This window comes from Nansenia antarctica, assembly GCF_963989245.1.
Source record: "Nansenia antarctica genome assembly, chromosome: 1".
NCBI classification, from domain to species: Eukaryota; Metazoa; Chordata; class Actinopteri; order Argentiniformes; family Microstomatidae; genus Nansenia; species Nansenia antarctica.
This window is the reverse complement of record NC_137674.1, coordinates 11,522,899-11,547,831: the sequence shown is the minus strand read 5'-3', so window position 1 is coordinate 11,547,831 and position 24,933 is coordinate 11,522,899. Positions and strand designations below refer to the sequence as shown.

General features: G+C 43.2%; 2 protein-coding genes across 2 annotated transcripts in view; one reads left to right on the top strand and one right to left on the bottom strand.

Moving 5' to 3' along the window:
• The window catches only part of cnnm1 (cyclin and CBS domain divalent metal cation transport mediator 1), a gene marked incomplete at both ends in the record, with an annotated part of 13,299 nt that extends 10,576 nt beyond the window's left edge, over positions 1-2,723 (top strand). The window contains 3 exons of the mRNA XM_080527869.1: positions 682-926; positions 1,576-1,676; positions 2,650-2,723. Of these exons, the coding sequence (XP_080383995.1) occupies positions 682-926; positions 1,576-1,676; positions 2,650-2,723 (420 nt within the window). The remainder of the gene's footprint in view (positions 1-681; positions 927-1,575; positions 1,677-2,649) is intronic.
• A 2,283-nt stretch (positions 2,724-5,006) lies between these two features.
• got1 (glutamic-oxaloacetic transaminase 1, soluble) lies at positions 5,007-13,678 on the bottom strand. Its single transcript, XM_080530747.1, has 9 exons — positions 13,469-13,678; positions 11,291-11,472; positions 10,534-10,657; positions 10,152-10,264; positions 9,918-10,022; positions 9,623-9,773; positions 7,648-7,813; positions 7,122-7,264; positions 5,007-6,443 (listed from the first exon to the last, which is right to left on the bottom strand). Exons 1-9 carry the CDS (start codon positions 13,668-13,670, stop codon positions 6,304-6,306), a joined length of 1,326 nt encoding a protein of 441 aa, XP_080386873.1. The 5' UTR covers positions 13,671-13,678; the 3' UTR covers positions 5,007-6,303.
• Between the last annotated feature and the right edge of the window lie 11,255 nt (positions 13,679-24,933).

The window sequence follows — 24,933 nt, the reverse complement described above, 5'->3', positions numbered from 1 at the left end:
GATTCTGGGGTCAGGCCAATAATGGATGTTAATGACCGACCACATGACCCCCAGGACCAAACCACCAACCTTTCCTCTAGTAACAGTCCTCAGCCCTGCAACGTACGGGGCTCAGCTCTCTAAACTCCTCAATTCGGTGCTGCCCTTTGAAATGTCCTAATCCCTGAGCCTGACTGATCATAGACACAGCCTCTCTCTTTCTTCCCGCCTCAGCTGGAGACACACACACACACACACACACACACACACACACACACGCCCTCTCTTTCTCTTTAATCACTGGGGATAAAAGAGCGCCATTTTTAGCATGAATAATTTAACATTAATGATGGTACAATCTTACTGCACACCACACTCTGACTCTCTCATATTCTCCTGAGTACACACACACACACACACACACACACACACACACACACACACTGAACCTGAACAAACACTATCTCATGCCCTCCCTTTTCACTCAGGTCACATAGACATTGTATTGAAAAATGAATCAAACAAATATGCACATACACACAAACACACACACACACACACACACACACACACACACACACACGGACACACACACACGTCTAACCGTATTCACTGCAGCTGTGCTATGCCGAAAATGTTTGTGCGTGTGTTTGGTGTGTTTATGATGATAGGATATTATCATGTGTTGATATTCACCTTTAGATCACCAGGAACCACTATCAGAATGCTCTGATGGCCACACGGATAGACAGCTCTCCCCTGAGCCCCGACCCTGACTCACTGGCCCCTGAGACTGAGGGGAGACCCCCCATCCCTGAGGCCCGCTCCCACAGCATCGCCCTCCCCCTCGCACACACCCGGCTGGGCCTGACACGCCTCACACACCCCCATTTCCAGAGCAGACCCCGCAGCACCTCCCAGCTCAGTGAGAGGTGTATCGTCCGTAAGTACACCCCCCCACACACACACACACCCTCGTGTATGAGAGAGGGAGAGACGGAGTTGCATAACTATCATCACAAGCAGATTCCTTTAAAAAAAGAAACTGTCAGACACAAGCAACCAGAAGAAAAACAGAAGTAGAAAAGCCATATTCTGCTCATTCTTTACAGACGAACAGTATTGTAGAATGATCATAGACACACACATGCACTCACAAACACACACAGACACGTGCACACGTATAGACACATTCATACATGGTTCCTGTGTTGGATAAACCAATACTGATTAGTTTCAAGGCTTAGAGGATATCCCAGATACCATCTGCTCTGTTCTCACTGGCACATCATCCAGTGTGTGTGTGCGTGTGTGTGTGCGTGTGTGTGTGTGTGTGAGTGTGTCTGTCTGTGTGTCTGTGTGTCTGTGTGTCTGTGTTTGTCCATCAGAGCATAGCAGACAGTTTCCACTAGCACTGTCTCTGTCCTTTTACTAAACCCATCCCACCTAAAAAAAAAGTGGTGGATGGGAGTGCTCTTATCTTCAGTACGGTCCTCTGGCTCCCTCTAAAGGCACAGGAATCCCCCCCAAAATGATTCACATTTGTAGCATTTTCATTTGCAGCATATTTTTGTTTTTATTTTTTTCTACAGGCAGTAAGTCAGACGGCCAGAGGAGTCCCAGCGACGCTGTGTTTCTCCGGATGGACGAGATTCCCTACATCCGAGAGGACCGGCCAGAAAGCCATGGAGGGGATGGTGAGGAGAGAACAACCTTAACGACTTTGAATTGTTTCCACATTTAAAATACAGTTTGATTTGATTTGACCAACACAGCTAATATCTTACAGCATTTCTAATATCATCACTCTCCCTTCCCCCTTCTCTTTCCCTCCTTCTTTCTCATTTCCCCCTGCCTGTCTCTCCCCTGTTCAACTCCCCAACTTGCTCTCTCTCTCTCTCTCTCTCTCTCTCTCTCTCTCTCTCTCTCTCTCTCTCTCTAGATGCTGTGCCTGTGGAGTCAAACCTTTCCTCCTCTTCCCTCTCTCTCTCCAACTCTTCCCTTTCTCTCTCCAACTCAACAAAGCTGGGAAAGAAACTGAGTGAGTGATCCCTGTGACAGGAACAGATCTAGGGTCAACTTCAAATCATCAAATACAAAGGTTAACCTTAACGGAGCAAAACACTAAACTGATCTTAGTTCATTGGCTTGGGACAACTGCATCTCATTCTTCCTCCATGTAGAAACAGATTCAGTCGACACTGCTTTCATGGAAGAAATAGCTCATGGTGAGCCTTGAAATATAGGCATACTGTACACACGCACGCACGCACGCACGCACGCACGCACACACGCACACACACGAGCACACACACACACACACACACACACACACACACACACATACACACACACACACACAGACACACACATGCACACACGCACAGACGCACAGACACACACACACACACACACACACACATACGCACACACGCACAGACACACTTACACACACTTATGGAGGTTTTTTCAAAACCAAATGTTCACATTTGTTTTTATATTGATGATTATTGAAGGCTATAGCTATAGCCTGGGTTCCAGCATTCAACAACCCTGCATCTTTTCATAAAAAATATAATTGTGAAAAGTGCTATAAACATAGCTTTGATTTATTTCTTGTAGCTATATGTCTCTCTATATATCTATCTATATATCTCTATATGGTTCCAGGTACCAAGAAGAGGAAAAAGTCTCGCGATGGAGACAAGAGTATGGAGGAGAGCTCAGAGCAACACCTGGAGTGAGACACGCTCTATCTCAGGAGCTCTCTATCTCAACCTCTACCCATGGGAACACTCTCACAGCTACCCCACAGAGACCACATCCAACCCTCATGGTCCACCTACCACATAGACCACCTCCAGTAAACTACCTCCAGTAAACCACCTACCCTGATGGTCCACCTACCACATTGACCACTCCCAAGCCTCTTTCTGATCTATTAACAACATGAACTCTGCACACACTCTCCTTTGAAACAGAGGGAGCGTGCTGCTCTCTCACAGACTACTGATTTATTGATCTATCTATATGTTTATTTTGAGTGATTATTTCCTGCCGTCCATTCCAACTCTACAAGGAGTCAGAGTAGGAGGACCGGATGGAAGAGGAAAACAAGCCTATCTGAGCTGTCTCAGATCTTTTTTATTGATAAGCCAAGACAACAACCATGGATCAACTGCCATCAGCTGGTTTCCATACGAGCCCCTCTGCCCAGGGAGCTGTTCTGATCCTGCCATCTGGATGCCATCCACTGCCAGCGTTGTGACCACACATTGACCACATGACACCCACCAGCCAATAGAGAACAGCACTATTTATACAATACAATCCCTGGAACCTTTTCCAGATTGAGGGGAGATATTATATGTATTATACGTGTTATTATATGTATTATTATTATTATTAATTTATTTTTTATAGAGAGAAAACCATAGATTATTGAAAATACACTTGAACGTACTGAAATCCTCTCACCTCAAAAGACATGCAATATTGAAAATACCCCCACCACATAGGGCACAATATTTATCCCAAAGTTTTATACAATAAGTATTTTAGAGATGAAACTAGACAAGACTGCCATACCAGTCACTGGTTATCTTGGATATCACCATTCCCATCATCACAGATACCGTACACACACACAATGCACGCACACAAAATACAGACACACACACACACACATACAAGAATAGACACACACACACACATACTCTTCTGAATCCTCACCATTCAGTGCTACCTTCATATCATTTCCTATGCTGCTTAAGCCTGACAGCATCATAGTCATAGATGTGACATATACTGTAACTGTGAATCTGTGAATAACCCATGATATTGTGAAGTGCTACACCTACATGCATGATTTCACTAGCTAGATACTAACTACACAGAAGCTAATGCCAATCTGACCTTGGTGGGCGGGAGGGAGGGTGGGGGGGTGTTAGTGTAGTGGTCCATGGAACACTGACTATATCTATGAGCGATAAGCATGAGAGATGAGACATGAGTCTGATATCAACAGACAGCATCATCAGACCAACAGCCACTGCATACAGAGTACAGGGCATCATAACACACACTGCACTCAGGGGAGATAAGGTCCTTCCAAAGGATGCTAGGAAGCTGCTTTATAAGATTGCCAGTGCCACTGGTTTGAAGGGATCGAGAGAGAACAGGAGACTACTGCAAACGAATGGATATGGAATGTTCTGTAGGTTCCTTCAAGCAATAGTAATTATTAAACCTATTAGAAAACCTAATTAGGTTCAACCTAAAAACCTATTAGGTTCAGTTGAAAGTTAGCAGTTCTTTATTGTGCAATAATGACAGATTACCCTGCCTGAACAAATGAGAAGAGAAAGGGAGATAGAGAGAGCTCCTGCGTCACAGAACTGCATTGCAGGGATGGGGGGAGGAGATGTTACACACTGACTGACGTCACGCCACTGCCCCCCTTTGCATACTGACACACAGAGGACTGAGGACAATGGCCGACAATGACACTCTCTGACATTGATCCATTCTGCCCGGAGGGGCTACAGAAGTACAGACGAACACAAACACACACACACACAATATACAGAGATGAGTGACAGTTGATATTATGATGATTTTCATAATACCAGGAGACAAACCTCCCTATATTTGAACTATGAACTCCTCAATAAACAGATTCTAACAGATTCCTGTCTACCTTGTTTTCTATCGCCCACATTTATAATAATAATAATAGTTTTATTGCCATGCAATCAACTTGTCAGTCAATTGTTGGAATTTGGTATTTTATGGTCTAGAGTCAAGACCCTGGAACCACACGCAGACACAGCCACAGACAGACACACAGACAGAGGACGTTCACCTCTGGTCAGTGTTCAGTCTGTCAAAGAAAGACAGAAAGAAACCACACATGAAACTGTTTAGAAAAGCTACAGAAAATCACATCAATAATTTGACACGATTTGATACACAGAATATGTATGATGACAATAATAATTAAATCGTATCATGTACACAACTTGGTTTCCACTCCATGTTTATTACTGAACAGTATTTGTACCAGCATTTAACTCATAAGACATTTCATAATACATTTCGGTGTGCTGACATTTTATAGCTTGAATCGCTGACTGAGTAGTAAAGGTCTAGAGTGCACAGGTTGGCCCATGTACTCTATCCACATAGACAGAACAGCTGGGAGAGCGTTTGTGCATTCGGAACATTTGTGCTGTTGAGATGAGACCGACGAGAACTTTGTTTTAGTGCAAAAGTGCGACTGAAAGACTGCAGACTGAACATTCACTTGGTACAAGCTTGATTGTAAATATGAGAATGACATAAGAAGTCAAAAATAGATGGGTCACGTTCAATAGGCACTAAACAGATCCGATATTTTAAAGGAAAAAAGGTTTTCCAATAAAATGGTTAATTTTCTCTCTGTTGGAGAGCATGTTCTTCTGTTTGTGCCAACTGAACACAACCCCAGACACTACAGCCTGTACCACCAGGGCACCCATAGACACACTCCACACCAGGTTAAGACTGAGGTATTCATACAAGACTACATCTTCAAGATTCCCAACATGGCAATAAAGAAACATGATTGAAAATACAATACCTGTGGTTCAGGTTCGGTTCAATAACGTCGTCCATATTGTATATTTCTGTTTCTCTTTTAAATAAGATGGATTGGTCCATAACATTTTCTTCTACATAGCAGCTAATATTTGGTCAACAAAATTATTCATTCTCAGACCATCTCATCCTTCTAATCACACAGGTTTAAATAAAAATATGGAATGTGCCATCAACAAGTTGGGATAAAATGATCATAAACAAATGGTAATCATATGGTAATATTAATACTATTCAACAATGGAAGACCTAAAGTAAACCATCAACAGATTAAACTCTGCCTTATTGTGAAACCACACAGCAGCTACAATACCCTGACACAGTGCTGCTCAACGAGACAGCACTGAGGACTACTCAACAAAAAACACTACAGACCGACAACTTAAATTACATCATACTCCACTGCAAGCAGAGGATACAGGGAACAAACACACAGACAGAGACAAATCATCAACGCTTCTCTTTAACCATTATGCTGCATTGTGAATAAAATTCAAGGTTTAAAATAGAATGCATCTCTAGACAAGGGATGTCATCGAGCCAGCGTACACTGGTGTGCTGGAATTTGGGTGGGGGGGTGGAGGTGGGGAGGCAATTTGTGTGTTCGGTGTGACACACACACACACACACACACACACGTTGGGGAAGGAGGAAGTGCTGGATGGGGGTTATGGGTAGTGAAGTTCTCTACTGGACATTGGTGACAGCGGCATGGATGGATTCGGCCACGTGGTCGATGTTCTTGGTGGTCAGACCACACATGTTAATACGACCGCTGGCCATCAGGTAGATGTGTCTCTCGCTGATCATGTACTCCACCTGTTTGGCTGCGGAGCAGAAAATGTAAGGTAAACAAACTGAAACTGTAGTGTATGTTGCTGCTGGTATGATGTAATAATATAATATATGCCATTTAGCTGAGGCTTTTATCCAAAGCGACTTACATTGCAGTGTAATATATAAATATAATATAAAGTGTATACATCTTCAGTATATACGGTCCCAACGGGAATCGAACCCACAACCTAAGCGTTGTTAGCGCCGTGCTCTAGCAACTGAGCCACAGGGAACCACATGATGTCAATATGACTATGAACACATCATTTTCACGCACACGGCACGTGGACAGAATAGGCGAGAGTCAGAATCTCTAGATGGCGTGCTGTGCGGCTGCTCTAACCCGTTAACATGGGCGCCGAAATCAGCGCTTCAACAACAGCGCTTCCTTCTGTAGGTGTGAGTGTTCTCTGTGGTGTGTGTGCTGAGGTGTTTAGCATTCCCACTGAGAACATTTCCCTGGCTGTGTGAAGCTTCCAAGATGCGTTTAAATAATTCAACTGGTATTTAGCACAAAAACATACCATAGTGAAGTTCTGCTCAGGGGTTGAGATTGGTGAAGCTTAACATTCCCATGTATGTGCATGCTTCAGTGCTTGTGTGCTTCTCTGTGTGTGTGTGTGTGTGTGTGTGTGTGTGTGTGTGTGTGTGTGTGTGTGTACACTCACAGTTGAGGCCAGTAAAGCTGAACATGCCGATCTGCTGTGTGATGTGGTCCCATGTCCCGGGTGTTCCCAGGGCCAGGAGTTTGGCCTTCAGCTGAGCTCTCATCAGCAGCACCCTGTCTGCCATGGTCTTAACATTATCCTTCCTACAGCAGGGAGGAGGGTGGGGGGGGGGGGGAGAGGGGGAGAGAGAGAGAGAGAGCTTTGCATTGGCATTGTTGAGGGGAAAACAATGGAAGCAATTAGACCGATGCTAACTTCTAACAGGCTTCAACTTCAGCAGAGCTCTGGGTGAGTGAGTGAGTGAGTGAGTGAGTGAGAGTGTGTGTGAGTGAGTGAGTGAGAGTGTGAGTGAGTGAGTGAGTGAGTGTGTGTGTGTGTGTGTGAGTGTGTGTGAGTGAGTGAGTGAGTGAGTGAGTGAGTGAGTGAGTGTGCGAGTGTGTGAGTGTGTGTGTGGGTGTGGGTGTGGGTGTGGGTATGTGTGTGAGTGTGCGAGTGTGTGAGTGAGTGTGTGTGTGAGTGTGTGTACCATTCAGCAAAGAGCTCTGGTGTGGTGAGCGTTATGGCGACCAGGCGAGCCCCCTGTGAGGGGGGGTTGGACCAGGTGGTTCTGACGATCTTCTCCATCTGAGAGAGAACCCTCTTCAGGTTCTCTTGATCCTGGGCCACAATGGTCAGGTTCCCCACACGCTCATCTGACCGGAGGGGGAAGACAGAAATGAATACATTGTACATATTTCAGTTTACATATAATCAATTGTTGTGTGCTAGTGTGTGTGTGCTAGTGTCTGTTGTGTGTGTGTGTGCGTGTGCGAGTATGTATGTGTGTGTGTGTGTGTGTGTGTGTGTGTGTGTGTGTGTGTGCATGTGCTAGTGTGTGTGCGCTAGTGTGGTTTGTGCTAGTGTGTGTGTGTGTGTGTGTGTGTGTGTGTGTGTGTGCTAGTGTGGTGTGTGCTAGTGTGTGTGTGTGTGTGTGTGTGTGTGTGTGTGTGTGTGTGTGCTAGTGTGTGTGTGCTAGTGTGTGTGTGTGCTAGTGTGTGTTGTGTGTGCTAGTGTGTGCGTGTGTGTGTGTGTGTGCGCTAGTGTATGTGTGCTAGTGTGTGTGCTATAGGGCTGGGACGACGCGTCGACTTGCGTAATGTGCGTCGGTGCGTCGCAAATAAACAACATGGCTGCGACCAGTTACGAGCGACGTGTCATTGATTTTCAACAACGCTTAACTCACGCTTTTATTTTGAAGACGCGAAAACGAAACCGGAAGTCTATAATATCAGAATGTGCCTCTTGTTGTCGTTCAGAGTCAGAGAACAGATACCAAACTGCCGACATGTTTGCTGTAATTATATTACTTGGCAGTAGGTAGTCATCACTCAATGCTCGTCTCATTTACAGAACAGCATGGGTTGCTTGCACTGTTTGATTGCGTGATAAAAAATTAACGTCTCACATTGGCGAACATTCACACGGAACACGGAATGGCCGAACTCCGACTGTGCTGTAAAGTGGGTGGAGTATGGACTCCGCACATGCGATAGTATGTATACTAGTATACTAGATAGTAGTATAATCATGCGAGCTTTTATCGACCGGAGATCTCCGACACAGTCGTACATCAATGGCGCGGTTAAGGCTTATCCCTCTGAACCTGGCCGATCATTCGGTGCATCCCTACTCTCAAGTATTGTGATTTTCTGTCGTTTTCTTTTCCCTGTCAGTGTCCCTGTTAGACATGCCATCATTATGAACAGCTAAGATACTGTAACTTGTTGACCTCCTAACTGTCTCTCGCGACGTGCCCGCCCCACACTTTGAGAAACACTGACCTATAATAATGATAATAACCAAGAGGCAGGTGGGGGGAGAGAGGAGGGGGGGAGAGAGAGGAGGGGGGGAGAGAGAGGAGCGTGGGAGGGGGAGAGCAGAGAGAGGGGGAGAATGTTATATTGTTACTGAGATCGTTATTGTTACTGAGAGGTATAGTTATGGTATTCCGGTTAGAATTTCACTCGAATTGCACTAATTAGAGGATTTTATGTTGGTATTTATTTTAGTATTCCTCCTGAAAATGACTTGAACATGCCTACTGCATTACTTGCACTTTTCCTTTTATTTTAAGTTAACTTTTATATTTCATAATATTATATTTTATGTTGGACTGTAAGAAAGAGAGGATATTTTTTGTTGTGGAATATTGCCCTGCAGTGCAGAAGCCTAATTTATATATTTGTACAAGAACAAGAAGTTTTTGACATTCATTTGGGGAAAATTAACTGATACATTAATCGAACATAAAAAATAATAATCGTTAGACTAATCGTTAAATTAGTCGTTAGAGTAATCGACTAACCGAAAAAATAATCGCTAGATTAATCGTTAGAAAAATAGTCGTTAGGGACAGCCCTAGTGTGCTAGTGTGTGTGTGTGCTAGTGTGTGGGTGCTAGTGTGTGGGTGCTAGTGTGTGGGTGCTAGTGTGTGGGTGTGTGTGTGCTAGTGTGTGTCTTACTGTAGAGCCCAAAGTTCTTAGAGAAGGACTGGGCACAGAACATCTCGAACCCCTGGGACACAAAGTAGCGCACGGCCCAGGCGTCCTTATCCAGGTTGCCTGAGGCGAAGCCCTGATAGGCTGAGTCAAAGAACACAAACAGATTCCTCCGCTGGAGACGAGAGAAGAGAAAAGGTTAAAATCGTTTCACTAATGAAAACGCATGCGAAAACACTTACATAGCTGTGCCTGTGTGATCAAATCAAAACCTTGTGGAAGTTGTATGTGTGTTCATAACACGTTCATAACGTCTCACCTTCATGACCTCAGCGACCTGCTTCCACTCCTCCTGGGTGGGGTCTGTTCCCGTGGGGTTGTGGGCGCACGCGTGCAGAACAAAGATGGAGTGCTCCGGGGAATTCTGGAGCAAGGTCAAAGGTCAAATGACGATTTGAAAACAGTGAAAACACGGCGCAAATGCAGTTGATCATGCCCCTATGATTTTATGAGATGGACCCCTGATGTCATCAACACAAGTTCAACTGCTCACCTCTAAATCACCAAGGAAACCAGCGAGATCCAGGCCGCGCTTCTCACCATCCCAGTACTTGTACGGACGGACATCCTCGAATCCGGCGTTGGCGAACACAGCGTTGTGGTTTTCTGGAAGTGGTAGAGCAGATATTACACGAATGTTGAACTTACACCTACACCTGCAGTGAGACTTGCACTTTGTGTTTTAAATGGTGACTGTGCTGTGATGTGGAGCTGAGGTTTTTCCACCTGTAGTACAGTACTGCGATTTTAAACCTAAATGCGTCACATGAGATTTCCTCGGGCAATCTACTATTCCTAAAATATCGACATGAATTAAATTCCACATCTTATCTCTGGACTCTCAACAGAGAGACAGTGTCTTTTTTTTTTTTTACCCCAGGTAGGAGCAGAAACGTAGACAGGTGTCTTGGTGTTGTTGCTTCCGTTGTACCAGCGACGCAAGAACTCTGCCCCCATCTTCAGAGCTCCTGTACCTCCCAGACATTGTACGGCCCCCACCTAAGAGAGTGAGAGAGACAGAGACCCAAATGCTCTCAACCAAAGTGTGGAATCCGGCTGAGGAGTTGACTATGCAAGTGAAGAAAAACTCTAATAATTTAATTAAATAAATAATAATTTTGCCATTTAGCAGACGCTTTTATCCAAAGCGACTTACAATTACGAATTACAGGGACATTCCCCCTGGAGTAACTGAGGGCCAAGTGCCTTACCCAAGGGCACACTAGTAGTGGTGTGGCTTCAGGCGGGATTTGAACTCACAACCTTCCGATCACAAGTCCAACTCACTATCCACTAGACCACCACTACCCCTTACTCTACTTTTCCCACAACCTACCCTGTTCTCCTCTTACCACTACTAACCAACACTAACCTACCAACCAATCAACCAACCATGTTCTCCTGTTCCCACTACCTACCTACCCTGTTCTCAGGGGTACAAACTGGTGATGGTCCAAGAAGGTGACAACATTTGTGACACGTGTGAGAAGGGCCGTATGTCAGCAATTCACAAGTCGCTCAAATGATTGTACCTACCTACAATCAAACCATGTTCTCCTGTTCCCACTACCTACCTACCATGTTCTCCTCCTCCCACTACCTACCTACCTACCTACCTACCTACCTACCTACCCTGTTCTCATGGATGGCAGGGCTGTCATCTCCCAGGGCGATCTTGGAGGCAGAGGATCTGAACTCTGGCAGGCCCAGGATGGGGAGGTACTCGTGGTTCAGACTATCGTCCTCGACGATGATCTTCTCCACCTTCTTCACCACTGGCAGAACCCACGGCTGGCCCTCATCCGTCCTGTAGGCTGGGGTAGGGAGTTATGGAGTTATGGGAATGAAAGAGTTACTGAGTAGCAAAGACCTGACAGGTTTTTTGCCACCAGGCGATAAACTCTTATGGTGCTGATTAAGGTACATTAAGGCAGACGTGGGCTGGACAAAACCGTATAGAACTTTACTACACAAAAGACTACAGCTGTGAACTTCTACCTGCTGTCCTCAGTTCCAAGTCAGCCAGCACTGATAAGTGCAGGAGTGGATCCCCAGTAAACCATTACCTAAGGTAAACATTGTTCTTGAGCTTCAGAGTAAACACACTGCAAAGCTAACTGTTTCTTTCTTTCTGTGTAGTAGTGTTGAGGTGACAACAAATGGTGTGGCCCTTTTCAGCCAGCTACCCAAAGCACTGTTTACGAATAGTATGGGATTACTAGGCTTTCTTTTGTTGTATTAATCAGGGAAACTCAGATATATCTGCTGTTGTGTGAACAGTTCACATTCACAGTCATGAGTCTCACAATAAGGCTACATAAATCACTCTCTACTCTAGTAGAGAGGCCCTGTTTCTATTAGCCTACTGAAAATACTTCTTCCTCCCATAGTTGATATGATCACTGATGTGACATAAATGGATTGGTGAAAGCTATGCAGTAGAACATGTTGCTTACACCTATCAAATCATGTTTACTTTAGGGGGAAGGGGGCACCCCTCTCTCTCCTCCCCCACCGCTCTCTGTGAGTTCTTAAACACAGCTTTTAACACCATGTGAAAAGAGTGCTTTGGCCTCTTTCTCTGGGGCACTACTCCTGATGTAGCAGAATGCTAATCCCGAGGGAACAAGCTGTCACAGGCTTCCAATGCATGCTTGAAAAGACACGCGCACGCACACGCACGCGCGCACACACACACACACACACACACACACAGACACAGACACAGACACAGACACAGACACAGACACAGACACAGACACACAGACACACAGACACACACACACACACACACACACACACACACACACACAGTTCAGCACAGTTCAGGAGGGTTAGCGTTAGCGATACAGTGAGCTACTCCCTACCCTACTCTTGTGACAATACCACCAGCACTCTGCATAATGCCCAATCATCACACCAAGGACACCAGTCTAGAGCTGGTCTCTGGGACACCAGGGCCCCTGTTTGAGCACCTGCAACACGAACACTGCCTTTCTAACATAGCTTGTGGGGCCTAATCGCTGATCTGATGGTTTACATGTAATTAGACAGGTGAAACAAAACAAGGGTTCCATTGCATAGTCTAGTAGTTTTCACAATGTTTATGTTAGACCTTGTCAGATCAGAGATATGGTTACTAAGCTAAGAATGAGAGTTGCTGGCTTAGCTCATCAATTCCAATAGAAAGCAAAATCTTGCAAACCAGATCTGATGAGCTGCTAAACCTCAGTTGAAATTGGTCTGACTCTGAACAGCTTGCTGCGATAGCAACGTGGCTAAGCATCGAGCTAAACTAACGTGTGTCAGCCTGTTCTGCTGGTTACTGAGACACTTTAAATGAATGTGCAATAACACTACGTGCAATAAGACTATGTGCAATAACACTATGTGCAATAAGACTATGTGCAATAAGACTATGTGCAATAAGACTATGTGCAATAATAATATGTGCAATAACACTATGTGCAATAAGACTATGTGCAATAAGACTATGTGCAATAAGACTATGTGCAATAATACTATGTGCAATAACACTATGTGCAATATGACAACCCTTGTGTACATAAGGTTCAGAGATGTTACTATTAGGATATTTATAGGTATAGCATAGAGTACAGCACAGTGTTTTATTTGTATAGTATAGTATAGTAGATAGTGTATATAGCCTTTATTTATGTAAACCAGCTCTTTTCCCTTCTTGTTTTTAGTATTTAGCACCAGGGGAGCCCCCCATCCCAAATTTCGTTGTATGGTACCTGTACTATATTAATGACAATAAAGACCATTCATTCATTCACCATCGCTTACCTCCCACCCCCAGGTTCACCTTGTCTGGGCTCTGGTCGTCTTTGAAGTCTGCGGACAGTTTAAACACAGCCACCGGTGCGGCCTGAGGAACCTCGCCGAATATCGACATCATTTTCAATATCGCCGGGACGGAATACGGAGAACAACACGGATATAACAAGCCTTTAGTCAGTCTATGCACAAACAGGGTTAGGTGAAGCATTAACTGTCTTTTTTTATTATACACAAGATCCGAATGGACTTTCACCTTCAACTTGAGAATGGGTGTGAGGGGATTTCAACCAATAGCAAAGAGAGTACGTCGGTGGCAAGAGTGATCAGCTGACCCTAAAACAGCCAATCCTAATGAGAATATTAAAAGGTCGAGGGGCGAAACTATTTTTACATCAATGGCAACTGACTAATAACATTCCCTGTTTAGGAGATTGACATATATCTAAGCCAGTCAAACTCTTAGCCAATGTAGGGAGGCTAGACTCAAAACCAAAGCCCTTTTCTCATTGGTCAGAAAATCCGTCCATCTCTTGTGACCCTGAAGCCGACCAGTGGTAGCCATGTTTAAGCGTTTAAAGCGTCAAAATGTATAATATAATATATATAAATATATACAATATAATATTAAGAATGTCTGCTTAGGCCTATATCTTGAAAACTGCAACACAAATGCTTGTCTGTCCACATTCGAGATTAATCTAAAGCGTAGGCTACATAACATAATAATATCCTGCACAACATATCGACAATTCAATACAACGACATTGTAGGAGTTATTACAATAAAAAAATAAAAAAATGAGTAAACGTGTGTTAGAAATACACATTGTTATACCCCAAAAAAGTGATGTTTTTTATTCTGTTGAGTGGGGAATTTACGATAAATATAATTCCCAAACCCATGTGAATCATGAGGTCAAAATGTGTCTTAAATGTATCCTAAAGTGAATGAATGAATGAATGGTCTTTATTGTCATTAATACAGTACAGGTACCATACAACGAAATGTAGGAGGGGGGGCTCCCCTGGTGCTTGGAAAAAAGACTAAAAACAAGAGAGCCAAAAGGTAAAACAAAAAAGAGCTGGTTGACATAAATAAAGGCTATGTACACTATCTACTATACAATAAAACACTGTGCTGTACACTATGCTATGCTATAAATATCCTAACTTTTTCCTATATCCTATTTCCTATATCTGAACCTAGGAGTGTCTTCATGTTAACATTGAAAATGTAATGCTCTTTTTCTCTATAAAAAATATGTATGCACCTATGAATGATTTATAAATGATTTTCAATGAGTCCAAATACAAAAAAATCCATCCTTCCTTGTTCCTTGAGAAACGAATTCCCTTTCCCCCCACCAGGTTGTGCCATACGCTTGCTATTTAGGATGTGAGTCACAGCCACTGAAGGCATTGGTTCTAGACTGGTTTGCTTCCAGTCTAGGCCTTTCTCTGGGTTTGAACCGTGTCCAAGTTCCTTCAACGTGATTTTTCTAGCCTCAAGTAGGAGATGCCCACATCTAGAATCAGCTTACTCCTCTGAAATCTGCCCAAAAAAGTGCCAGCCGGGCACTTTACAAGCTTAACAAGCCATACGTCTGCAGCAAAAGACTCACATACAAGTTGTTAATCCCTCTGTCAGCCCCGTTTGGGATGCACAAAGAGCTGTTGGCGTCCATCAACACATGTCTGCATATCACAATCCAAACCAAACACGATGGGTTGATATGCCAACGACATTAATCTTGCCAGCACATTATTTTGAGCGAGTGTGTGTATGGATCTACCCACCACCACTCCCTCATCTGTCCTGTCCTGTCCTGAGGGCCTGGGTTGAGCCAGTGTGTAAACATCCAGGCTTTTGCGCACTCCCTGTCAGCTGTCTCCCAGAGGTGAAGTGCTTGATAAATGAAGGCCACTTCACTCTCTGCTCTTTCCTCCCAGCCCCTGGATTAAAATGTAACATTTCTCAGTTCCACTAGAGAAAAGGCAGCCGTGTGCAATGCTTCAGTGCTACCCTCTTAGTGCTTCTTGGTGGTTAAGAGCATTATGTAGGCCTACCCTTGTATGACATTTATAAATACTAAAAAAAGAAGCAGAAGAGCAAAAGAGCAGCTAATTAGGCTGTATAGTAGACATTTACTGTACAGTATCCTCAGTCATCCCCTGCCCCCTCCATCTCTCACCTGTCTCCCCACCCCCCTCTGCCTCTCTCTCTGACAGTCAATGTTTTCATTCTTTCCGACCAGGTGAGGGTGTTACCTGTCACTGTCAGGCTGGCAATTATAGGATTTGATCTCCTAGAACAGGCTTAGGAGCCTGAGGGGGCTTGGGGGCCAAGGTCTGGGCTGAGATGAGAGGGGTGAGTCACAGAGGGGACTGACAGTGACACTGGGGGGCAGGGGTGGGGGTGGCTGTCATCATCATGACATCTGTGAATTAGTCAGCTAATATTCAGAGGCATTCTCTGTATTTCCTGAACATGTTGTTTTCCACATAGCGAACCTGATTTCGTTTTGACGTTTTCTGTGTGACGTATTTGTAAAGAGATGTATCTTTCTCAAAATGTGTTTATTTAGTTTTCAGGTTATCATCAATCGTTTATAGGAAGTTGACACACACAAATGCACCCAGACACGGCTGAATTCTAGCGGGGGTATGGATCAAACAGAAACACGAGTGTGCGTGCGCACACACACACACACACCACACACACAGTCACATTCCAGTGAAGACCTTGTGCTGTTGCTCACATGTAGCAATGGCCTCAGTGTCTCTGGGTCAGGGAGCTGTGGTGAGTGACTGCCTTTTCAGCCTCTCACATTGTTTGTTTTCCAAAGACAGTGTCATCAATTCTGTAACAAGGGACTAGACACAGCAACAACAGAGAGGGGAGAGGACCACCCTGTGACTGATGGCACGTGAATGCAGTAGCTTGATATGTTTCTTTTTCTTTGTGTGTGTGTGTGTGTGTGTGTGTGTGTGTGTGTGTGTGTGTGTGTGTGTGTGTGTGTGTGTGTGTGTGTGTGTGTGTGTGTGTGTGCAGTAGCCTAGCCCACCATTTTTTTCTTTTGCACTGAGAATTCATCAAAGGTGCATGCAGGCAACAGGCTTGCGCCCAATTCCAAATGTCTAATTGCGACCCCTTGTCCCTAACCACTTTGAGGAAAAGGGCCGGATAGGTGTATGCTATATGGCAAAATAGGGCAACATCAAGCAATTACTATGTAGCTAATACAGTACATACAGTACATACCTAATACAGTACATACCTAATACAGTACATACCTAAACACATCTCTGAATATACAAGAAGTGCCTCACTGCAGGGGCATTTGCAATTAGTCAGTCAATACGTGACGTTAGAATTATAAGGTTCTATCTCCATTGTTGTCGAAATTGAGTTTTTTACATAATCTGATCCGTTAGGTGTTTAATAATGCCTGTGTGGTGTTATTAAAATACAAAGGTTCAAAATTACAAAGGTTCCATCTCACAAAACATAATGGAATGTAAAAACTTTGACGCTCAATATCTCTGAACTACCCTAAACGGAGATAGAACCTTATCATTCTGAGCTCACGAATATGCAAATGCTGCTTACATAGGAATAGGAATATAACAAGAAATCACAGACATCGCATGTTTACAACAATCCATTTGAGATATTTTTAGCAATGCAAATATAGACATGGGGATGTTTGTGTGTCAGAGTGGTGTATGGAAGTTACACTGACAACCAGTACAACTGCATTGTTGTAGCTGCCTGCAATCCACGTGAGGGGAAAAGACAGACCAAACATGACAATAATTTAGATAGTCTAAAGTTTTTTTTTTACTGTATGGAGGGGCTATAAACCATTTAGTAGTGGTTTTCTGGCATCATTGTCTAATGTCATAATAGAGTTGCTATGCATGGAGATAGTCCTTTACTCACATTCAGTCACTGGAAAGGAATGGGTGGAGCAGAGAACATTTTACCTTCTGCTCTTTTCAATTCTGTTTTACAACAGTAATTGATGTATGTGGTGTTTGGCGAGCTCTGACTGGCCAGACCTGAGCTCTGTATAGATATGCTACTGGGAGACAAAGAGAGGAAGTGGTGGACTCCTGTTCTGGCTGGATGTCTCCATGAAATGAAAAAAACAAACACAAGGAAATAGTTGACCACATACATGGCCTCAATGTGTCCTTTGCCCCAAACACCTGGTACATTTTAGATGGTATACTACTGGTACAGTGAACCATTAAATGGTCAGCGTTGTCACTGGCAGAAATACAATTATACTTTCCCAGTACTGTATTTATAAGCTTTAATGCTTAAGAATAGGGGTCATGCCTAAATGGCCTAATACCAAAACAAACTGTCAGTTTGATAGAGAACCCACACAAGCTGCTGTGAGCTACGCAAGCATGTTCTCAGAGGGATGTTTACCTCATAGGAGGCGCGCGTGTGTGTGTGTCTGTGTGTCTGTGTGTGTGTGTGTGTGTGTGTGTGTGTGTGTGTGTGTGTGCGTGTGTGTGTGTGTGTGTGCGTGTGTGTGTGTGTGTGTCTGTGTGCGTGTGTGCGTGTGTGCGCGTGTGCGTGTGTGCGCGTGTGCGTGCAAACCCAACAACATCTTCATCCCCTAAGAAGTTCATAACAGCCACGTTTTTCAGACAAACACTGTAAACCGTCCTGCATGCCAGTGGCCAGATGAACTCACTACAACCTTTCGTTTTTATCGTTCACATTGGTGGCCAGACAGATGTTTTATAGATACTGGAAATGCTGCAGAGTAAAGACTGGACCCCTGGCTCAGGCTTCCTATTCACCTCATATCTGGCTGTGTTTTTCTCTGCAGTATCTTTATCTACATGGTCTGTATGGCAGCCGAGAGGATAAGCATATTATTTAGGTTACATGTTTCCTCCTGAACTACATTCCCAACGCCGTAGATCACAGACATTACAGCCCTCACATCCCCCCTGTTAGCACTCATATATACAAACACACACCTGCTGCAGCAAGGCCGTCTGAGAGAGAACTACAGCTGGACAATTTATGAGTCCCAGAAGGGTATACGGGTCTGGGCAGAGGGGCAGGGGGTCATGGAGCAGGAGACCCAGACTACCCCGATCTCACTTCCTCCCTGGCTCGACAGACAGACTGACCCCCCTGTGCGGAGGACAGGGGTTCACAAACTTGACCCTCATGAAGCCATGCTAACTTCCATCTAATAATCCAACACATTTGCATTAAGAAAAAACAACGTTACTAGCCACTACCTGAACTTAAGCCACGACCCATTCCAGATCCACCATTTGTGAGTGGGCGACAGCTGGGCTGCACTGGAACTCCGGTCCCAGGCTCCACTCTGGCCTCCTCCTTTCCTCCAGAGAGAGGGAGGCCATCCGTCACCCTGGCCCAGGCAGAGGCACAATGGCCCATGCCTGGGCTCGGCTACTCAACCCCTCACAAGGGCTGCTGATAAGACTCACTTTCCGGGACATTAGGAGGGCTGAGAGGCTGGGCCTTATACACGCACACTCTCTGGCCCTCAAAACACTGATGTGCCACATCTCACTCCCTCCAAAGCAACAAATAAAGAAGTGAAGAACAAAAGCATGATCTATAGCATGTCTATTCTATTCAATTATTTGACAGTGTGATAGTATTCTTTTTCCTCATCAAAAGCTTAACAACAAAACACTTTCCAAAGTTTCAAAAAAGGCATTGAAGCAATGGATCTACATTAATGTGTCATTGTGTCTTATGTACCTTCTATTTTGTGGAAGGTGTGAGGCAAAAAAATGCTTGAGACGCTTGTGAGGATAGGTAATTACATGACATTATGCAGCCATCAAACCCTCCCTAATCGTGTTGAGGGATGTAGTGTCTTGGTGAGTATTCGACCCCTCGTCCTGTAGTGATTTCTCAGACCCACAAATACTGAGAGAGTTATACACCTGTCATTCTGCAGCTAACGAGTCTGCTTCTGCAGGTTTACTCTGCTGTGTGTGTGTGTGTGTGTGTGTGTGTGTGTGTGTGTGTGTGTGTGTGTGTGTGTGTGTGTGTGTGTGTGTGCGTGTGCGTGTGTGCGTGCGTGCGTGCATGCATGCGCGTGTGTGTGTGTGTGTGTGTGTGTGTGCGTGAGTGTGTGTGTGCGCGTGTGGGAGTGTGTGCACGTGTTACCCTGCTCTCGTTACATACAAAGGGAAAGAGAACAGGGTGGAGCAGGAACAAACATGTTTAAGTTCGCCAGGCGCCAGGCGAGAACTCAACATCATATAACTCAAAAGGTACCGTCACAGTCACTAACAATTTCATGAATGTATTTGATTCATGTCTAATTATGGGAGTTAGACATGCCCACATAGGCTGTGAGTAAATTGATGTGGGCTGTAAGTAAATTGATGAAGGATTTACGTTCTTCTGTGTCATTATGGTCACAGTCACAATCAATATCAAATGTGTATTGGTGTAGCTTTTACTATTACTGTTGTTACTGCAACTACTCGTGAGCTTAGAATGATAAGGTTCTATCTCCGTTTAGGGCAGTTCAGAGATATTGAGCGTCAAAGTTTTTACATTCCATTATGTTTTGTGAGATGGAACCTTTGTATTTTATGAATTACTAACTCAGAAATGTCAACATTTTAAAAATAACAGCACACAGGCATTAATAAACACCTAATGGATCAGATTATGTAAAGAACTCAATTTTGACAAAAATGGAGATAGAACCTTATAATTCTAACCTCACGACTTAACTCGAAAGTATAAAGTAAGTTTGTGGTCAGTCAATGTCCTTCCTGTCCTATTTCGCCTCTGTCTTAAGTTCGCCTGACCTTCTACCTCATCGTGATGAAGAATAATTGAAGATGATGTATTGGCGTGGGCGGCATGGACATTTACCATCGTCCGACCCGTTGACACCGTCCAGAGGCCTGGGTTCTGTTAGCGGCCGGAGGAAGCAGGCCCTTCCGCTCCGTAAACACACATCTGAGCTCGGCGCGTCGGGGCTGCCGGTGGCACGCGAGGATCACCGATAACGGGCATTCCGTTATGAGGACGAAAACGCGCTGCTGTGAATGCCTAGAGTTGTGCAAATGTGTAGTATCGTATCATGGTTAATATGTATATAATTGTATTTTAATTTCGTTATTTGTTTGTGAAATAATATGTCTCCTTAAAAGAAAGTAATTAGCCTGATTCTAAATGGTCAACCGGAAGTTATGTTTTTGTTTGTTTATTTCTTTTTTTTATATAAATCGTGACGTTAGAATTATAAGGTTCTATCTCCATTTTTTGTCAAAATTGAGTTTTTTTACATAATCTGATCCATTAGGTGTTTATTAATGCCTGTGTGGTGTTATTTTAAAAATGTTGACATTTTTGAGTTAGTAATTCATAAAATACAAAGATTCCATCTCACAAAACATAATGGAATGTAAAACTCAATATCTCTGAACTACCCTAAACGGAGATAGAACCTTATCATTCTAAACGGAGATAGAACCTTATCATTCTAAACGGAGATAGAACCTTATCATTCTAAGCTCACGATATTATAAGTGAGGTTTTAATTGTTTGTTTCGTGGACTTCTGTGGTCAGGGGACCGATGCTTGGACATGCAGGACTACACGTGGGATAAAGGGTTAGGGTTAGCTGAGGGCTTTAGCAGACAGCATGAACACTAAGCGGCATGACAGAGACACTGTTAGGCAGATAGAGAGATAGAGAGCTGATAACGCCGCCGTCCATCCAGGAAACTACCGTTAATGGGAGAAAGAAGAGCCTCGCTGTCACTGCAGAGTGATCTATTCCAGCTTCATCAGATGGGCTACAGGCCTACCCCTAGGCTAGTAGTGGTAGGCTATAGGCTGCTACAGCTACTGATAATAATAATAATAATAATAATAATAATAATAATAATAATAATAATAGTCCTAATAATACATTATAATTGAGTAATAACACTAGGCCTAATTGACATAGTAATAATAGTCCTGATAACAACTACTATACTACTACTAAATAATAATAATAATAATAATAATAATAATAGTAATAATAATAATAGTAGTAGTAACAATATTATTATTATTATTAATAATAATAATAATATTATTATAGTATAATATTATATATTATATATACTATTATATTATATTATATTATATACATATAATATTATTATTATTATTAATAATAATAATAATAACAATAATAATAATAATAATAGGCCTAATAATAATAATAGTAGTAGTAGTAATAGTAATAGACTGATACCTTGGGACTAATTATGACCCAATTCACAGAGGCGGCAGGCTGCACTGCTAATAGAGGTGCCTCTCTCTCAATGATCCGTGACGCTTAGCTGACCATAGAGGCGAGAGGGCAAGAGTGGGCTCTGTAATGGGCCAGGTGACAGGTGGAACAACGTCTTCTAGCTGGAGCTTGTTTAGCATGGTAGAATACCAAGCCATGTTCCTATGCACTGCACATGGCGAATACAGTTGAATTGAATTGAATTGAATATGGATGTCAATTCGAATTGTATCTATACCAAATCAACATAACTTAACTTAATTTAATTAATTTCCTCAATTCAATTCACGCCTTGAAATAGAAGGTTCGAGGGGTTTGTTGAGGTATGCTCAACCAAAGCCTGAGTTTCTGGCCCAACCTAAACCCATTACGTCACACCTTGCCGCCATGGATCTCGATGTCAGCAGTATACAGATATCGTTTGATGGATGGAGGATATCTTCAGCAACCATAATATGATAATATCTACCTGCCTCGCGCTATTGAACGCACACGGTCAGACTCCATTTAGGCCAATGGTATAAAAGCCAAACCATAGCACGATCTAGTACAACAACTGCATGGTTTGTAAATGTGAAGTATGATAGTGTAAATAAACAGAGAAGAATAAACCTTGGCTCACCGCGGTTGTGTTTTTACGAGCCAATAAATTAAACCCAAATACAGTGTTCTGGGTTTGCTGGTTCACATTTCCTGCTGTGAGTTATCACATTATTACCACATCCAAACAGACATTTAAACAGCAATGAAATACATTGTTTTGGAATTACAAGTGGACAGATAGTACGTAATACTCTAAACCGCGTTCCCAAGCCCCCCAAGCCCCCCCCCCAAGCCCCCCCCCCCCCCCCCACGGTTTAGGAGCGATGGGCTTTTGTCCCTGGCGCCTGTACTTGGACACTATAGACGAGAAAGGTGTAGCATTTCAGCACAGTGGCCCTCTGGAACTCAGGTGCAGTTTACTCGGAGTTTGCCTGAAAAGGCAACATTTTAGTTGTATTTTGTAATATTATTGTTCATTAGAAGAAGACAAAACTACGTTTTATGTCATATATTTTGAGTTGCCGAAAAGGACAGGGAATTATTTTGAGCACCATAACTCTAAATCTGACCTATGCACTGACAGAGGGTCTTCCAACACTCATGTTTTGACTCCTGCTATAACTGTAAAGGCTACTTTAAACAACACAGGCTACACTCAGCACTGGGCAGTTTTTTTTTAGGATGTATCCCTTCTCTCAAACAGCTTAATACTTACTCTTCAGAGAGGTCATAGTGGACTGCTATCAGAAGAATAGCCTATCTAGGTTTGGGTTTGGTCGATGGTAACAATTCTCGGCGGGTCTATAATACTTATTTTAATTGTAATAATAATATGTATTATTAGTATTATTATTATTAATAATAATAATAATAATGTATAATGTGTAGGCCTGTAAATGACAAACAATGAAAGCTTAACCATGCGTCATTTTCGTTCTCTTATAACATAGGCCTATATACATTTGTATTATTACCTGATGATTTAACAGACGTTTTTTCTTTTAGAATCACTGACTCAAGCACCACGTTGTGCAATTTAGTAGTCGTGCTGCAATTTATTTAGGTAGCCTAAGTATCAGAAATTACCACGTAACTATATAATTATAGTTTCTTAGTAAATACAAACTGACACAGGGCTGTAAAATAAAGGGATATCGTTTTGTTGATTCGTTCGACATTCGTTGTACGTCTTTGTTTCTGCGCGAATATGAGATCAGTCGAATTTAAGACAAAATTGTAAATAGTTTCATCGGAGCTTTCCAGCTCAGAAATCCATAAACTTCAAATAGCTGTTGACAACATTTTGCTCAAACTAACCCAAATGAACACTAGTGTTGGTCATAGTAATTCTGGCTCTGTAGAATGGCTACATCTTTTTCTCTATACGGCCTCAATGATCTCAAGGATTAAGGATCGCAAGGATTGTCAAGAGAGGAAAGGATGAAAGCCTCAGAGTCTGTGATGGTAAGAGTAGTCGTAGAGGGAGAGAGAAAACGGAAAGGAGAGAGATGCCAACAGATAGCTGGTTAGGCCTATCATCACTACTGCTGTTGCACATACAATATTTTTGCACATATTTTGCACATACCTACTTTTTCATGTTAGTCTCTACTTACATCTGTACATGCCATAACTGTACCGTTTATTGTATGCATCTCTTATATCTACTAATTGTACTTATCATACTATATCATTTCATAACTCTATATCCTATTTTGTATACACTGTCTATACTATCTTTGCACTATACACTATTTGCACTTCTGGTTAGATGCTAAACTGCATTTAGTTGTCTGGTATACTTGTATTCTGCAATGACAATAAATATAAACTAATAAACTAATCTGATGTAATCTAATGAATGAATAGAGTTATATTCCTCTTCTGCCAGATTCAGCTGCACATCAGCAGATGCGGGTCTTATTGATAAGCAGCCCACTAACTGCACAAGCTCATTTTCCCATGGGCCTCGATCTATAAATGATTATGAAGTGCATATGTAATTAGGACGCACATATATACCTTTCATAAACATGAAACTTATAGTCAAAGCGGGTCTCCTACCTGTCAGTAATAGAAGAATAGAGGGCCGATTAGCCTACACAAAACATTGCTAGAGTATTCTAATCTCTTTCTCAACACACAGAGGGAAAAGGAGAGAGGGGGGGGGACAGGGGGGGGCTACATCCCGCCCCCGCCTCATGACGTCACTGAAACAGAGAGGGCTGTAGCCTCTCTTGATGTACCCGTCCCGTCCCAACCAAACAGACACGGAGTCTGTCTCAGTTCTCCCACCTAAACACACCCGCAGCTGAGCGAGAGAGCTGTCACATCCCGAGGCAAACCAGTCGTGGGACCCTGTCTCCATGAAAAACAAGCGGCGCGCAACGATCCTTTCTATAGCCCGCTTTTTTTTTTTTTTTTTTTTTTTTTTTACGCATGCAGGGTAGACGAATCGACCCCCTTTTGGACCTGTAAGTTTACTCTTAAATTGCTGGTTATCCAAACAAATACCTTCTTGAGAAGTTCTTTATGCTCGACTGATCCACTTGAGCTGGACTAAAGCCTATAATTTCCCCCTCATGTTACCCAACAGGAGGTGATCATA